Source organism: Microcaecilia unicolor, chromosome 6 (genome assembly GCF_901765095.1).
Source record: "Microcaecilia unicolor chromosome 6, aMicUni1.1, whole genome shotgun sequence".
In the NCBI taxonomy this organism is placed as follows: domain Eukaryota; kingdom Metazoa; phylum Chordata; class Amphibia; order Gymnophiona; family Siphonopidae; genus Microcaecilia; species Microcaecilia unicolor.
The window spans coordinates 213,884,433-213,902,986 of NC_044036.1; the positions used below are offsets into that span (position 1 = coordinate 213,884,433).

At 43.9% G+C, this 18,554-nt stretch overlaps 1 protein-coding gene across 1 annotated transcript in view; it reads left to right on the forward strand.

Annotated features, from left to right (window-relative positions):
• ZNF618 (zinc finger protein 618) overlaps positions 1 to 18,554 on the forward strand; it is a 1,318,203-nt gene that overhangs the window by 956,353 nt on the left and 343,296 nt on the right. The window contains 1 exon segment of the mRNA XM_030206036.1: positions 10,346 to 10,435. Coding sequence (XP_030061896.1) covers positions 10,346 to 10,435 — 90 coding nt within the window.

An 18,554-nucleotide genomic window follows, 5' to 3' on the forward strand; every position in this document is an offset into this window, starting at 1 on the left:
TCAACGATGACACCTAGATCCCTTTCTTGGTCCGTGACTCCTAACGTGGAACCTTGCATGACGTAGCTATAATTCTGGTTCATCTTTCCCACATGCATCACTTTGCACTTGCTCACATTAAACATCATCTGCCATTTAGACGCCCAGTCTCCCAGTCTCGTAAGGTCCTCTTGTAATTTTTCACAATCCTCTCACAATTTAATGACTTTGAATAACTTTGTGTCATCAGCAAATTTAATTACCTCACTAGTTACTTCCATCTCTAGGTCATTTATAAGTATGTTAAAAAGCAGCGGTCCCAACACAGACCCCTGGGGAACCCCAGTAACTACCCTTCTCCATTTAGAATAATGACCATTTAACCCTACTCTCTGTTTTCTATCTTTTAACCAGTTTTTAATCCACAATAGGACAGTACCTCCTATCCCATGACTCTCCAATTTCCTCTGGAGTCTTTCATTATTTGTCCTGTTCGTCTGTCTTGATTTGTTTATAAGCTCTGTTGAACAGGGACCGTCTCTTCATGTTCACGTGTACAGTGCTTTGTACGTCTAGTAGCTTAGTAGTAGCAATAAGGGGCATAAAGTTTGAGTGGATCTCCTTGAGGAAAAACAGGATTGCACTACAGAATTAATCTGGAAGGAAAAGGAAAGGCGAGAGTCGACGACTGCTCCCAAATATTTGAAGGATGGATATTGGGTGTTATATTGGGAGTGGATACTGATCATGTTGCCCAGAGGGCCAAGGATTTAGGTGTATTCAAAACTAGACAGTTTAAGGAAAGCCAATCCACAATAGGTTTGAGGCAGAATTGCAAGGAAGTGAGATTAAATGCAAGGGCATCATAGGTTGCAGTGAGAAGAATATCATTTGCATATATGTAGAATTTCAAACCAGAATTGTGAATCAATAGAACAGATCCTTGTTGTACTCCACATTGAAGAGGTTAAGATTTAGAAATACCTTGAGAAGTGTGGACCATAAAATCACGAGTAGAAAGAGATGAAGTGAACCAAGAGAAAACAGTTCTAGAAACACTGAAATCAGTGAGTCGAGAAAGCAACAGAGAATGATCAGTCAAAGCAAGAAAGCCATAGTCATATCAAGAGAAATCAAGAGCTTTGTGTCCATATCAAAGGATGAGTAAATACCATTTAAATGGGATGCAAGAATAGTCTCTGTAGAATGCCCATAAGAAAAGCCAGATTGCCTAGGACAGTATTTCCCAAGTCGTTCCTGGAGTTACCCCCTTGCCAGTGAGGTTTTCAGGATATCCACAATGAATATGCATGAAATTGATTTGCATATACTGCCTCCATTGTATGCAAATCAATCACATGCACATTCATTGTGGACTGATTTTGGAAACACTGGCCTAGGGTGCAAGAAATGAAGAGCATCTACATGATCATTGAGCTGGGAGAGTACTACTTTCTCCAAGTGTTTTAAGTTGGGAGAATTGGAATATATTGCACTAAATGAAAAAATAGATATAATAGGCATCTCCAAGACCTGGTGGAAGGAGAATAACCAGTGGGACACTGTCATACCGGGATACAAATTGTATCACAGTGATAGAGTGGACCGGATTGGGGAGGAGTAGCATTGTATATTAACGAGGGTCTTGAATGAAATAGAGTGAAATTTTTACAGGAAACAAATGACCTTTTGGAATCATTATGTATCGAAATTCCATGTGTCAAGGGGAAAAGGATGGTGGTAGGAGTGTACTACCATCCGCCCGACCAGGATTAGCAGACGGACGCAGTCATGTTAAAGGAAATTAGGGACACTAATAAAATGGGCAACGCGATAATAATGGGTGAGTTCAATTACCCCAATATAGACTGGGTTAATGTAGCATCAGGGCACGCCAAGCAGGTAAAATTCCTTGATGAAATCAAGGACTGCTTCATGGAGCAGCTGGTACAGGAGCCGACAAGAGAAGGAAAAATTCTAGATCTAGTCATTTCTGGAGCACATGATCTGGTACAGGAGGTAACGGGGGCCGCTTGATAACAGTGATCATAATATGATCAGCTTTGAAATCTGCTTTCAGAAAAGTAGACAATAGAAGTCAAATATGTTGGTGTTTAACTTCAAAAAAGGGAGCTATGATAAAATGAGGAGAATGGTAAAAAAAGAACTTAGAGGAGTGAAGGATAGGGTAAAAAACCTACAACAGGTGTGGATGCTGTTCAAAAACACCGTCCTGGAGGCCCAGGCCAAATATATTCCATGTATCAGTAAAGGAGGGCAGAAGACCAAACGACAACCGGCGTGGTTAAAAAGAGATGAAGGAGGCTATTGGAACAAAAAGAGAATCCTTCAGAAAATGGAAGAAGGAACCGACTGAAGAAAATAAAAAGTGGCATAAGGAATGTCAAATCAGATGCAAAGCGCTGATAAGAAAGGCTAAGAAGGACTTTGAAAGGAAGATAGCGGTAGAGGCAAAAACACATAGTAAAAATGTTTTCAGGTATATAAAATCATTCCACAAAATCATTCACGGCGAAGCCCTAGCATACATGTCTGAGTTAATAGACTTACCACCCAGAAACGCCAAAAGATCATCCCGAACTTTCCTCAACCTCCACTTCCCCAATTGCAAGGGCTTGAAATACAAGACGCTAAACGCGTCAACCTTTTCTCACATGAGCACGCAGTTTTGGAATACACTGCCGTGCAACTTAAGAACGATCCACGAGCAAGCTTTCTTCCGCAGATTATTGAAGACCCATCTTTTTGAAAAAATTTACGGAAAGAGCCAAAACACAAAGTCCACACTTACTGTTCATTAATGCATCATACATCCACTTCTGAACTCTCATCCCCCGTAATCTCACATCACTCATACCTTTACTCACAGAACTATGTATACCATATGTTTTTATGCCTTAATATTGCCCTCTAAGCTCCCATTGTCTCCTTCAATGTTTGTATTCCATTGTTACATTCCTTAACGACACTTCGATTGTCTCGCATAACTCTGCACAATGTAATCCATAACCAATTTGTAACAAATTGTATTTCCATCATTCATTTCATATTGTAAGCCACACTGAGCCCGAAAAAAGGTGGAAAAATGTGGGATACAAATGCAATAAATAAATAAAAAGCAGAAAAACGGCAAAAAAATCAGTTGGGCCACTGGATGACCGGGGAGTAAAAGGGGTACTCAGGGAAGATAAAGAAATAACGGAAAGATTAAATGAGTTCTTTGCCTCGGTCTTCACCGAGGAAGTTTTGGTTGGGATACCGGTGCTGGACAGGGTATTCGAGGCTGACGAGTCGGAGAAACTTAATGAAATCTCTGTAAACCTGGAGGATGTAATGGGGCAGTTCTGCATACTAAAGAGTAGTAAATCTCCTGGGCCAGATGTCATTCATCCCAGGGTACTGATGGAACTAAAAAATGAGCTTGCAGAGCTACTGTTATGTAATTTATCCTTAAAATCGAGCGTGGTACCGAAAGATTGGAGGGTCGCTAATGTAACGCCGATTTTTAAGAAAGGTTCCAGGGGAGATCTGGTGAATTTTAGACCGGTGAGTCTGACGTCGGTGCCGGGCAAAATGGTAGAGACTATCATTAAGAACAAAATAACAGAGCACATTCTAAAGCATGGACTGATAAGACAAAGTCAGCATGGATTTAGTGAAGGGAAGTCTTGCCTCACCAATCTACTGCATTTCTTTGAAGGGGTAAACAAACATGTCGACAAAGGTGAGCCGGTGGATATTGTGTATCTGGATTTTCAGAAAGCATTTGACAAAATCCCTCATGAAAGGCTCCAGAGGAAATTAGAGAGTCATGGGATCAGAGGTAGTGTATTGTTATGGATTAAAAACTGGTTGAAAGATAGGAAACAGAGAGTAGGGTTAAATGGTCACTATTCACAATGGAGAAGGGTAGTTAGTGGGGTCCCTCAGGGATCTGTGCTGGGACTGTTGCTTTTTAACATTTTCATAAATGACCTGGAGGTGGGGGTAACTAGCTGATGACACAAAATTGTTTAAGGTCGTCAAATCGCGGGAAGATTGTGAAAGGTTGCAAGAACATATTGCGAGACTGGGCGTCTAAATGGCAGATGATGTTCAATGCAAGCAAGTGCAAAGTGATGCATGTGGGAAAGAGGAACCCAAACTATAGCTACGTCATGCAAGGTTCAGCGTTAGGGGTCACGGAACAAGAAAGGGACCTGGAATCATCATTGATAATACGTTGAAATCTTCTGCTCAGTGTGCTGCTGCGGCTAAGAAGGCAAATAGAATGTTAGGTATTATTAAGAAAGGGATGGAAAACAAAAATGAGGATATTATAATGCCACTGTATCGGTCCATGGTGTAACCGCACCTAGAGTATTGTGTTCAATTCTGGTCACCGCACCTCAAAAAAGATATAGTGGAAGTAGAAAAGGTGCAGAGAAGGGCGACAAAGATGATACAGTGGATGTGTCACGTCTTCCAGGCAGGAACTGGGTTTGTGAGCCCTTGGACCACTGCCGAGGAGCGCAGTGGCAGGCAAAACCACCCCACACCGGGATAAGGCAGAACTCTGACAGGGCCAGCTAGACTTCACCTGCGCTTGACCACCGTTCCTCAGGAGTTGAGCCCCTGAGTGCAGGTGGCCGGCAGGACTTACCGGACAGGGCCGGAACTGGATACCAGCAGGATACACAGGGAGCCTAGGCAGAATACTAGACTAGGACTCTTAGACAAGGGACAGAACTGAACGCTGCAAGCAGCCACTGAAACAGGGAACAACCACAGATAGACAAGAAACAGAACTGAAAACTGCAAGCAGCCACTGAAACAGGGAAGAAACACTGATAGGAGACAGAACTGAAAGCTGCTAGGCAGCCACTGAACAAGAAACAGGCAACCAAGAACTAGACAAAGACAACAAGAAACAAGACTGGGAAACAGGCAATACAGTACAAGAAGCTACACAAAGACTAAACTAGAATCAGACAAGACTACAACTGGACTAGGCAGAAGTGCAACAAGCACCAACAAACCAGGGTCCTTACACGATGCAAAGGCAAAGCAGAGAGTTTCCAAATGGCTAATAAGCCCCGCAGCAGCTGAGATTCAGCTGCAGCAATCACAAGGCAGCTACGGGTGCTGTGCAGGCTCAAACAAGACAAGTCTGGCAGGCCGGAAGATCCGGACTGGACTGGGCTGAAGTCTGGAATGGGAAACAGCACATAGACAATCCAATGCAGCCACCAGGGGGCGAGATGACTGAGAGCCTGAAACCTGGGCACGGCCGTGACAGGATGGGATGACTTTCCTATGTGGAAAGGCTAAAGCAGCTGGGACTCTTCAGCTTGAAGAAAAGGTGGCTGAGGGGTGATATAATAGAGGTATATAAAATAATGAGTGGAGTGGAAAAGATAGATATGGAGCGTCTGTTTACGCTTTCCAAAAATACTAGGACAAGGAGACATGCGATGAAGCTGGAGTGCAGTAAGTTTAAAACAAATAAGAGAACATTTTTCTTTACTCAGTGCGTAATTCGACTCTGGAATTCGTTGCGAGAGAATATGGTTAAGGCGGTTAGCTTAGCAGAGTTTAAGAAAGGTTTGGACGGCTTCCTGAAGGAAAAGGCCATAGAATGTTATTAAATGGACGTAGGGAAAAATCCACTATTCCTGGGACAAGCAGTACAAAATGCTTTGCTCCGTGTACCTTGTCGGGTGATTGTGACCTGGATTGGCCATTGTCGGAGACAGGGTGCTGGGCTAGATGGACCTTTGGTCTGTCCCAGTGTGGCGATGCTTATGTCTTATGTCTTAAGCTAAACTGAGTGTGTGAAATAGGTCTATAGTTAGCTGGATCTAACTTACCAAATAATGAGTTTTTCAGTAAGGGATGAATGACTTATTTTTTCCAAACATCAGGTATAGCACTAGTTGTGCAAGCTATTATAGATCAGGGATCAAATCAAAGGAAGAAACTTTCGTGTGGAATCATTGAGTCATGATGAGGAGGTAGAGGGACCAAAGCACAAGAACTTTTCTTCACAGAAGTAAAAGTTCTCGAAATATCTGGTAATTATGTAAGATTAAAATCTGTCCAAGTAAAAATAAGGGAAACCAAAGAATTATCAGTGGCCAGTGAAACTGGTGAGGCTGTCACTGTAGAGGATGCAACAACCTTAGAATTTTAAAATATTGCTATTGAAAGAGAGTTGGAGGTAATAATTTTCAAAACCTTATTCTGAAAAACACAGGTAAAGTCATCTGGGGTCAGGGCTGAGTGTAGAATATTTGGTAGACTAAGTGATGAGAGTTTAGAGAGGAGGTGGAAAAAACTATGCAATTGGTTTGGTGAGTCCCAGCCTAATTTAGAATAATAGTCACGACGTGCCTTCTTTAACTGAATGAAATAGTTGCGAAGAAGTTGGTGTTGATGAAGCTACAAAGTAGAGATTCTAAACTTATGCCAAGTTCTCTCTGCGAAAACGCAATTTACCATCATACTTGGGCTCTGCCTGTGGAAACTGATGAGGCAGTCAAGCGGTTGGGGACATCAGATTCTATAGCAGCTTTTAAAGTAGAATTCCAAAGTGCAGCTTGATCAAGAAGAGACAAGTCCCTAGAACTTTGCTGAAAGGCGGTGTTGGTTGCTTCAAAGATACCACAATTTAATCAGATAGTGATCTGACCAAGGTTGAGGATGGTATGAAAAATTAGATATAGTAAAAGGTACGGTGTTGTGTTTCAGAACCAGGTCTAAGGTGTGGCCTGCCTGGTGAGTAGGAAACGGAACATGTTAGTAAACTGAAAGATCAGATAGAAAGGATAGGAATCGTTTATCAATCGAATGAGTAGCATTTTCTACATGAAAATTAAAGTCTCCTAGGATAATTAAATGTGAGAAACGGAGGATAGCATCCATGAGGCAAAGGAAGAATTTTCAACGAGAGAAGACGAAGGCGAGGGAGGGAAATAGAAAAGAAGAAAGTATGTAGGGGGTGAACCATCTAGGTGCAGCAATAGAAAATCTGTAAAAAGGAAGGAATCCTAGTCTAGTTCAGTAAGCTGTAGAGCTGAGGAGACAAGTATCGCCACACCTCACCTTTGAGCTAAGGAGTGGCGAGAAACTGAAAAGGCTGAATAATCTGATGGAAGACATTGAGAAAGGAGTTTCTCCTCAAGGGAGCCATGTCTCCGTGAGGAAGAAGAGAGACTGTGGTTGGACTTTAATTACGTACTAGAGCAGGCTTACACTGGAGGGTACGACAGTTCAGTTAGCAGACTTGATAACGTAAGTAACTTAATAGAAGGAACTGGTGTATAAACAGTAGACCTAGAGGAAGAAGGAATACAAAGCTTTAAGGTGTGAGGCCTAGTCTGGGGAAGAGAGAACATGGGATGATTGCCCCAAAGTACTAGAATATGAGTCATAGGGACTAGCAGAACCAAATAAAAAAGGTGCAGTTCAACTAAGTAAAAGAAGGTCTTGCCAGCATACAGATTGTAGTAGGCCTGTTTTAGTAAAGGAGTCCTCTCAAGGAGTGTTCCTGTAGAGCGAGCACCACGAACAGATTCTAATAAATACTTTAGAGAGTAACCTGTGAGATGGGGCTACTGGTTCTGGTAATTATGAATGGGACGAGTGGCAAGTAATCACTGGGCTCCTTTAAAAAAATAAAAGTACAGTTAAGACACAGTGCCAGATAACAGGTGCAGCAAAGCAATTAATTCACTCTCAAAAGAGCCAAAAGCTTCAAGATTCACTCCTCAATAACCTGGGGAGGGATGCTAGGACTTTGGAGTCTTTTGGGAGGAAGGTGTTCCAGAATGTTGTGCTTCTGCCTGCATACCAGCTCTTCATGAACATGCACTTACAGAACCTAGTGCCCAGTGTGGCAGAATTTGCAGACACCCTACCACTTGAGGTCTGCAGACTTCCACCAGACAGTAGTAACATCAAAAGCAGTTGGCCCGAGCAACCTTCAGTGCTTTTGATGTAGCATCCAGGTCCTCCATCATGGGGATTGAGATGTGCAGACTCACCTGTCCATTCAGAAGAAACTGGCGGATAAGGTGGAAGAGATCGCCGACCTCATCAAGAACTTTCATACTAATACTACTGTCCCAACTCATTCCTGATGCTTACTTCTCTTCTAGGAGGTATTCAGGCACTGGGCAAAGGAGTACCTGCTACTCTCATAGGTGTAGGTTTCCTCTTCCTCCATCCTGCCCTTCCCGCCCAGAGCTCTCATTCCCACCTGAGGCAACAGAGGGCTCAAAAGTCCCAGCCAGCTTCCCAAGCAAGGGAAATGTTTGACTGGCTCCAGGAGAGCATAGCCACAGTAAAAGTAATTATTCCTGATAGGAGAGAGACTGAATTTTTTTGAAGACAGGTGACCTCTTGAAACCTCAGACCAGTGGGCCCTCAAAATAGTCCATATGGGTTACACCAGGGGTAGGCAACTCTGGTCCTAGATTTGCATACCATGGAGGCATGCTTGCAAATCTATCTCCTGCATATTCATTGTGGATATCCTGAAAACCTGACCTGCCTGCGGCTCTCGAGGACCGAAGTTGCCTATCCCTGGGTTACACCCATCATTGACAAAAACTCCTTACAAATTGCCCACTGAGAGCTTTAAAATTAAGGTTTCAGCACCGGGAATTACTAAGGCAGAACATCTGTTCTCTTTTTCTGGCTAATGAGGTCAAGTCTTTTCAACCAAGGGAAAAAGGGAAGGGATTTTATACCAAATATTTACTGGTCCACAAGAAAACAGCAGTGTTTCATCCCCTTCTTGACCTAAGGGCCCTGATCAAATAGTTGACAAAAAAAAAGTTCAGGATAGTTTTCCTAGACACCTTAATCCCCGTGATTCAGGCAAATGATTGGATATGCTCGCTGAACTTAAAGGATGCTTATATCTACATCCAGATACATCCCTGTCACAGGATGTATCTCAGATTTTGAGCATGGAAATGCCACTACCAGTATCACGCCCTACCTTTTGGCCTGGAGTCGGTTCCCAGGGTCTTTAAAAAATGATTTGCAGCAACCGCAGCATTGTTAAGCATACTAGGAGCCCATGCGGTTTCTTACCTAGATGATTGTCTGGTAAAGAGAGTATCAAAGGAAGGAGCGCAGGTATCCATGTCCAGAGCTATGGAGGTGCTGGAACTACTAGGATTCGTTATCAGCTACCTAAAGTCCCATCTGTTTCCCATTCAAAGATTGGATTTCATAGGAGCCCTGCTAGACATGGTTCAGGTCCGGGCTTTCCTTCCAGACCTGCATGCAGACGCTCTAGTTTGCATTCCATCTTAACTAGTCAATTGTTCTACCAACATTTTTCCCCAAACCTCATGCTCATCCTAGTGAAAGTGCAGTGCACACTTTGGACTGCAAGAGAGCGAAAGTCTAAAGCCCATAAACAGTCCATCCAGCTTTTTGTTTCGTTTGACCCTAACAGGATGGGGGCAACCATCAGTAAATGCACCTTATCCAATTACCTGGCAGACTGGGCTTATGTTCAGGCTGGGCTCACTCTAGAGGGTCACATAACTTCTTTTGTCAGAGCCATGGCTGTGTTGGTTGCCCACTTGAGGTCAGCCTCCATAGAGGAGATTTACAAATCTGCAACGTGATCATCTTTCCACACATTCACATCTCACTACTGTCTCAAGCAAGACTCCCAGCATGACGGCCAGTGGGGTCAATCAATCCTTCAGAATTTATTCAGGGTCTAGACTCCTACCCCACTCCCAGCCCATTATTTTTTCTTTTGTGCTCCAGGCAGATGTCCGAGAACAGCGGGATACATATGCTCAACTCCTATCCTAAGAGACGTATTCTATTAGCTTGTTTATTAGACTCGTCAGGCAGGATGGTATGTCCACGTGTACAGTGTGGTCTTCCAGAGGCTCTTGGAAGAGTTACTGGCAAGTTCTACATGCTGGTCTCCATCAGATGATGTCACCCATATGTGAGAACGTGTCTTGCAGTTCTCAGAAAAATCTGCTAGAGGTGTTTTCATAAACATATTTTCCTTTTGTAAAATGAAGGGAACACGTCTGTTTTTTTGTTTTTTTTTTTTGTCTCGCCCAAGCCATGCCCCCACCTCATCCCTTGAAATCTCTGTGCAATGTGGATCTCTACATGTAAATAGCTTTCTGAAATCGCCATATATATTATGTTTATAATCTACACATGTAAATTATAAAACAAGCGTACTAGCGACATAGAATTGTGGGGCTTAAATTCTGTGTATGGATGGTATACAGTATGTTTTAAAGACTCATATTTCTGAGATATTATGTTTATTATCTGTATTCTTATTTCCTCGTTTGCCCTTTTCTCTTCACAGAAACTGGCAGTTATACTTGTGAGTACTGTGGCAAGCAATACAAATATTACACTCCATACCAGGAACATGTGGCTCTACATGCACCTATCAGTGAGTATAATGTAGAAAATTTAGTTTTAATTTTAATTGTGCAGTACAGTGGTTAACAGAATCCGTGTTCTAGAACAAAAACTAAAGATAAGAGAACAATGGCGATGCGTTGAACTACCAATATTATTATTTTACCATCTTGGGAAAAAGTTGTCTAGTTGCATTATTTAACTCTTAACATGACTTAAAGGGCTCTAACACAGCTTGTCTTGCCCTGCTGCATAAAATGATGGTGAAATAACCCCAGCCAAAAGCTGGGGCTATTTTACTGTCCTGGAAGCCTCAGGCCTTAAAGCCAAGTTCCGAAGTTCCTGGGCTGTAGCATAGAGGGGCCAGTGCTGTTCCTCTCCTTTCACCCTCCCAAATGGCCACCCACCATCTAAAAGGGCTTACCAACCCTATACCTGGTGGTTCAGTGTTCGTTGGGCTTGATCAGTCCTCAGTTATTTCTGCCCTGCTGGTGCGTCTCCAAATGGTGTCCCTAGTAGTAGTCCCACACTACTCCTGCTAGAGGTCATGTTTCCGTATTTGGGGGGAATAGAGGAGCTTGTTTGTGGGAGCAGGGCAGCACTGGCCCCTTTTATGCTACGGCCCGGGATCATCAGGCTGCATCTTTAAGGCCCAATGCTTCCAGACCACAAGAATAACACTTCTTACGAGGTCTGTTATACCGCATTTTGCTGACTCCTATGGTGAATCAAGTTGCAGTAAAAGCTCACTTTTTACTACACCTTGATAGCTTCCCCCCTTAGGTCCTCTAAGTTGTTTTTTTTTTTTAATAAAAATCTCCTTCAATTTTTTTACTGCTTCCACATTCTGCCAAATTGACACATACCTCCAAATTGGGCAGGCCTCCAATTGATTTTTGTTTTGCAGGCGTATTTTCTCTAAAGAAAAATATTTTCATCTTTTGATTATGTAGTGGTAGATGTTCTTATCATGTAAGAGAAGCAGGCAGCAACTTCAAAGTCTGCATGAAAGATATCCATCACTGACCATCACCAAGTTTGCTATATATGCCTTGGAAGGAACAGTAGCACTGATGTCTGTGAAATCAGATCATCCAGAGCAATTCAGTACTTGTAAGCTACACTTGTGTCTCAACCCATAGTACAGCAGGCTTGGGTTTGAATCTGCTGTCCAGTGGTACTGGCCAGGTTGAAGCATGTCACGGGGGTGACATTCTTGAGCAAAGAGAGTGAGAGAAGAATGTTGTCATTTTTATGCCTAAGAAGCAGCATTGATGAATCATTTCTTAGATGATATCTCTTCAGGGCTCAGGGTTAGTGAGAATATTGGAGTCACTCAGACTTGCTGGTGAAGTGGGGAAGTGATTCAAAGAGAGAGAGAGTAGATGAGGGATTCTAAGGGAAAATACATTTCAGATCATTTGGTTCATGACTGCGTCCATTCTGGAGTACACACACTGAGTATTAGAACATATTCCCCATTTAGATGCAGTTGATGGCATGAATTCAGCTGCTTTTAACAATTAACCAGCATCAGAGAAGCACTCTAACAGGGGTCGGGGGGGGGGGGGGGGTGCAAATGAAAATTCAGCAAGAAACTGGTGAATTGTTACGTTTCTCTGAAAGGGAGGGAATACTTAGTACCCTTCGCATGGTGACCCAGTCATGTAACATCTATACCAATTCTCAGTAAGGCAACACTACTATAAAAGGATAATAGGAAGGAAAAAGAATGATACATATCTGTATAGGTGCCAGTTCTGTGGGTGCTTGGGCAACCCAAATATATTTATGACATACCTTATTAAATTTGGAACTAAAATCTCCATGCTGCAAGGCAGGAAGGAAGTATTTCTATATCCCAGTTACTGCTCCAACTGTAGCCTATTGGCTGGAATATCTGACCAATAGGTTACAGAAGGAAGAGAGAGAGCTAACTGTGTCTGACTGATGGGCTCCAGAGGGAGGGGGGAGCTGCTGTTACCAAAGATAAGGGCACTTCCTGTATACAGCTGCCAATGGGTAGGGGAAGAGCAACAGATTAGACACTGAAAGAAGACTGAATTGATATCTCTTCATTGGCATGACAATTTTATACGTGTTGCCCACAATAATATGTTTAGCAATTAAAGTAAAAAGGACAGAGAAGTACTGGGAGAGAAATAAAGGGGTTAGAAAGGGGTGAAGGAGTTTGGAAGGGGCTACTGGCTGGGAGACAGAATTCAGCTATGAAGAGTTGGAGGTGGCAGAAAGCATCTGTAAGGGGATAGGAGTTGGGTAATGGTTGCATGTGTTGGGAGTGGAGATGTGGGGAGTGGAATAGGAAGGGGTAAGTGAATTGAAAGGGGTTATTGCCTAGGAGAGAGAATTTTGGTGTGAAATGCTGGAAGAAACAAACGAGATATAAGGGGGAGAGGGGGTATGCACTGGGAAAGAGTGGAGCTGTGGGATAATGAATAGAGAGGTCTATGAAGAGGTGAAGGGGATTGAAAGGGGTTTCTGACAAGGAGAGAGAATTATGCTCTGAAGGGCTGGAAGAGGCAGAAAGGAACTCTATGGGGAAGAGAGACTAGAAAATGGGAACAGAGGCTAGGAGTGCAGCAGTGGGACAGGAATAGAGGGGGCTAGGAAGGGAAGAAGAGGTTTGAAATGAGTTACTGGCAAGGAGAGAGAATGCTGCTGTGAAAGGCTGAAAGAGGCAGAAAGGATATGTATAGGAAAGAGGTTGGGTAATGGGGACAACGCTGAGAATGGAGCTGTAGGGAGAGCAATAGGAAGCTGTTACTGCTGGGAGAGAGGATGCAACTGTAAAAGGCTAGAAGAAACAGAGGAACTGTAAGGGGGAGAAGGGCTGTGTGATCGGGACAGGGACTGGTAGTGGAGCTGCAGAGGAGAATAGAGGGGGCTAGGAAGGGGTAAAGGGAATTGAAAGTGGTTATTGGCCGGGAGAGAGAATGTTGCTGTAAAGAGCTGGAAGTGTCTGAAAGCTGTAAAGGGAAGAAAGGCTGAATAATGGTGACAACCAGGGCTGCCGAGAAACTGAGCCGGGCCCCTGCTGGACCCCCCCCCCCCCAAGGACCGCTGTTTAATAAGACTTCAAAATGGGGGGGTCTGGAGCCCAAAGTGTGTGTGTGGGGGGGTACATTTTACTCTCTTCCTGACCAATCCCTGACAGCAGAAGCCTTCCTCTAGCACTGTTCTCCGTCCCATTGCCTGGCCTGTGGCTGATTTTCCCCTCACGTTGCACATGCTCAATTTCATCAGAACTGAGCATGCGTGACATGAAGGGAGAAGCAGCTGCAGAGCAGACAATGCGCCGGAGAGCAGCACTGGAGGAAGGCTTCTGCTGGCGGGGCTTGGGACCTTCGCCAGGCAAACCAGAATCTCCAAAGTCCTGTGTCTGCTCCTCCCTAGCCTCTAAGGGGGGCCCAAACCAGAGTTTTCTCTCTACTGCTCCTGTTGGGACACGATCACCCAGGTCCCTTCAGGAGCAGGAAAGAGACAGACCCCGGCGCCAAGCCCCCCTCGGAGGCCAGGCCCGGGGGAATCTTGCCGTCCCCCCTTCAGTGGCCCTGGCAACAACAATTTAGAATGTAGCTGTGTGAGTGGAGAAAAAAAGGTTGTGTGAGTGAGAGAATTCGGGGAGTGAGCATAGACTATGATAGGGGAAGGGAGCTGGGAGAAGGCGACATGATTTGGGAGAAAGGAAGAAGAGCAGGCAGGCAAAAGATGCAGAGGAAGGAGGAGCTGAAAGATTGAGGGCATTTTTGTAGGATTGGGAAAAGAGAGGCCATGATGGAGGGAAGCAACATGAAAGTGACAAGGGTGAGAACTGGCATGAGGGGGTGACACTAGAAGGAAGTGAGATGAGAGAAGGTAGAGAGACAGGTTATGGAGAGTCAAACACATAGTGTAAAGATAAATGAAAGACATGAGAAGAAGTTGTCTTGCAGGCACCAGCACAAGGTAAGTTGTGATCAATGAAGGGGTGGATGTTAGTGGATGGTGCCAGTAAAGGCAGGATAGTGTGGGAGCTACAGTCTCAGGCGTCATAAAAGACAACATGAAAACAGAGAGGAAGCATAAGAGAGCTTATTCTTGAAGCAGAGACAGAGGATATAAGACAGGCAGAGCTCCAGAGTCTCAATGCGTGGATAAGACGATGGTGCAGGGAGGAGGGTTTTAGATTTGTTAGGAACTGGGCAACATTCTGGGGAAGGGGAGCCTATTCCGAAAGGATGGGCTCCACTTTAACCAGGGTGGGACCAGGCTGCTACCATCAGCATTTAAAAAGAAGAGAGAGAGCAGCTTTTAGACTAGAAACTGGGGGAAGGCTGACAGTTGCTCAAAAGCACATGGTTTGGTATAAGGTATCTTTAAAAGATATAACCAAAACAGGGAAGATAGTGAGGTTGAAAAATAGACCATAGTAGATCAAGTGTCCTTAAATAAAAATAAAAATCAGACAAAAGATCGCAAATTAATACTGTCAAGTACTGAGCATGATGATGTAACTAGGAACAGCAAACATAGTTTGAAATGTCTATATGCGAATGCCAGAAGCCTAAGAAATAAGATGGGAGAGTTAGACTATATTGCACTAAATGAAAAATTAGATATAATAGGCCTCTCTGAGACCTGGTGGAAGGAGGATAACCAGTGGGACACTGTTATACTAGGGTACAAATTATATTATAGTGATAGGGTGGATTGAATTGGAGGAGGGGTAGCACTGTATGTTAAGGAGGGCCTTGAATCAAATAGACTGAAAGTTCTGCAGGAAACAAAACACATCTTGGAATCCCTATGGATTGAAATTCCATGTGTAAATGGGAAAAGGATAGTGATAGGAGTGTACTACCATCCGCCTGGTCAGGATGAACAGACGGAGGTAGAAATGTTAAAGGAAATTAGGGACGCTAACAAACTAGGCAACACAATAATAATCGGTGATTTCAGTTACCCCGATATTGACTGGATAAATGTAACATCAGGTCATGCTATGGAGGTAAAATTCCTTGATGAAATCAAGGACTGCTTTATGGAGCAGCTGGTACAGGAGTCGACAAGAGAAGGAAGAATTCTAGACCTAGTCCTTAGTGGAGCGCATGATCTGGTGCTGGAGGTAATGGTGATGGGGCCTTCTGATAACAATGATCATAATATGATCAGACTTGATATTAGCTTTGGAGTAAGTATACGCAGGAAATGCAATATGTTAGTGTTTAACTTTCAAAAAGGAGACTATGATAAAATGAGAAGAACAGTGGAAAACAAAACTTAGAGGAGTGGGTGCGAGGGTCAAAAATTTACATCAGGCATGGATGCTGTTCAAAAATACCATCCTGGAAGCCCAGGCCAAATATATTCTGTGTATTAAAAAAGGATGAAGGAGGAAGTGACGTCACGGTGTCGAATGGACGCCTGAGACTGTAGCTCCCACACTATCCTGCCTTTACTGGCATCATCCACTAACATCCACCCCTTCATTGATCACAACTTACCTTGTGCTGGTGCCTGCAAGACAACTTTTGCAATGAGCAAAACTTCATCATCGCAGTACAGGGCGGGAGAGCGCCATTCGGTGAGGCAAGTGGGAATGGGCTTACCATGCCAAGTGTTTCCTACCCCAGGTCGCTCTTCTGAATCGGATTTTGCGTCCTCCTATGTGGACCCGCGTCCTCTTATTTCTAAAAAAAGGTCTCCCGAAGGAAATAGCGAAATGTTTGGAGGAGATCCGAGCTGAGATTAAGGCGTCTAAGGACAAAATTCTTGAGCGTATGGACACCATAAGTTCAGACTTCTTGGCGGCCGGGTGGAGAACTTGGAGGAGCGGGCTGACGAGCAGGCTGAATGAGCCACAGTTGTTTACTCCCGTGTCTCCCAGCTGATTGATTCAAACGAGGAGTTTCAATACAAAGTTGATGACTTGAAGACTCGTGGATGTAGGCACAACCTCCGTTTCCATGGGGTGCCTGAGAATGGTGACGCGGAAGATGTCCCCGCCATAGTACTTTTGTTGTGTGTGAAGATCCTGGGTGAGGAACTGGACTTAGATGCTGTGGAAATCGATAGAGCTCTGGGGAAATCTTTGGAAAACAGACCCAGGGACATTATAGTGAGATTTTCATCCTATGCATTTAAGGAGCATTTGCTGTTGTGCTCCCGTCAGTTATCATCCCTGGAGTACAATGAGGCGAAAGTGACAGTTTACTAGGATCTTTCTTTGTTCACGCTGGCTCAGAGGCGTGCCATGAAGCTTGTTTTGGATATTTTACTGAAGGAGAAGATTACCTACCGGTGGGCTTTCCCTTTCGCCATGTGCTTCACAATTAATGGTAAATTAAGCAGGGTCCATCGCGTCCCCGAAGCCTGGAAGATCCTCCATGAAGTTGGTTTGTCACCGAACAGTGCCCCGCCGACTGACAGGGCACCCTCGACGAAGGCCAAGTTCCAAAAATGGAAAAGGGTCACCCAGAAGTCTAACAAGCAACTGGTTCCAACTTGACTCTTCTAAGTCTTGTCTTACTTAAGAAAGTACTGGGAATTTACTGACAACCTTTTGGTTTAATGCTTTGGGGCTTCTGGATGGAGCTGATGGGTTGGGATGTTATTTGTTGTTAGTAGAGGGTGGATGGATGTAATATTTAGTTTGTGATAATGGTTTGGGGTTGGTGTGTGGGGGGGGGGGGATGTATGCTGTGTCGGGGGGTTCATTCGGTGTTATGGGTTATTTTCTTCCTTTTTCCCATTCAGCGCTGTGTGGTGTTGTCTGGTGGGTGTATGAGGTTGGGAGGGGTTGTGATTGAGATGATAGGGGGAGGTTAAGGGGGTGAGGTGGGTGGGGGAGGGGTCTTTTGGTTGGGGGAAATGTTTAGTCTTGTATTAGCTTTGAGGGGTTGTCATTACTGTACGTGCATTCTATACCTGTCTTGTCTCTGATATGAGTAAAGACCTAAAGTTTTTGACTTATAATGTAGAGGAGTGTGGTAGCCGTGTTAGTCCACTCTTAAGGTTATCAATAGAAATCAAACAAAATAAAACATGGAAAAGAAAATAAGATGATACCTTTTTTATTGGACATAACTTAATACATTTCTTGATTAGCTTTCGAAGGTTGCCCTTCTTCCTCAGATCGGAAATAAGCAAATGTGCTAGCTGACAGTGTTTATAAGTGAAAACATTCAAGCATTACTGTGACAGTCTGACAGGGTGGGAGGAGGGGGGTGGGTAGGTCCTACCCACCCCCCTCCTCCCACCCTGTCAGACTGTCACAGTAATGCTTGAATGTTTTCACTTATAAACACTGTCAGCTAGCACATTTGCTTATTTCCGATCTGAGGAAGAAGGGCAACCTTCGAAAGCTAATCAAGAAATGTATTAAGTTATGTCCAATAAAAAAGGTATCATCTTATTTTCTTTTCCATGTTTTATTTTGTTTGATTTCTATTGATGACTTATAATGTGAAAGGCCTGAACTCACCCCAAAAGTGCCATAAATTATTTAAGGAATTACATACATAGTAACATAGTAGATGACGGCAGAAAAAGACCTGCACGGTTCATCCAGTCTGCCCAACAAGATAACTCATATGTGCTACTTTTTGTGTATACCCTACTTTGATTTGTACCTGTGCTCTTCAGGGCACAGACCGTATAAGTCTGCCCAGCACTATCCTTGCCTCCCAACCACCAGCCCCGCCGCCCAACCACCGGCTCTGGCACAGACCGTACAATTCTGCCCAGCACTATCCCCGCCTCCCAACCACCAGCCCTGCCTCCCGATCTTGACTAAGCTTCTGAGGATACATTCCTTCGGCACAGGATTCCTTTATGCTTATCCCATGCATGTTTGAATTCCGTTACCGTTTTCATTTCCACCACCTCCCGCAGGAGGGCATTCCAAGCATCCACTACTCTCTCTGTGAAAAAATACTTCCTGACATTTTTCTAGAGTCTGCCCCCCTTCAATCTCATTTCATGTCCTCTCGTTCTACCATCTTCCTATCTCCGGAAAAGGTTCATTTGCGGATTACATTTTAAACCTCATGTGGTATTTCTACAGGAAACTCAGGGGTTCATTCGGTGTTGTGGGTTATTTTCTTCCTTTTTCTCATTCAGCGCTGTGTGGTGTTGTCTGGTGGGTGTTT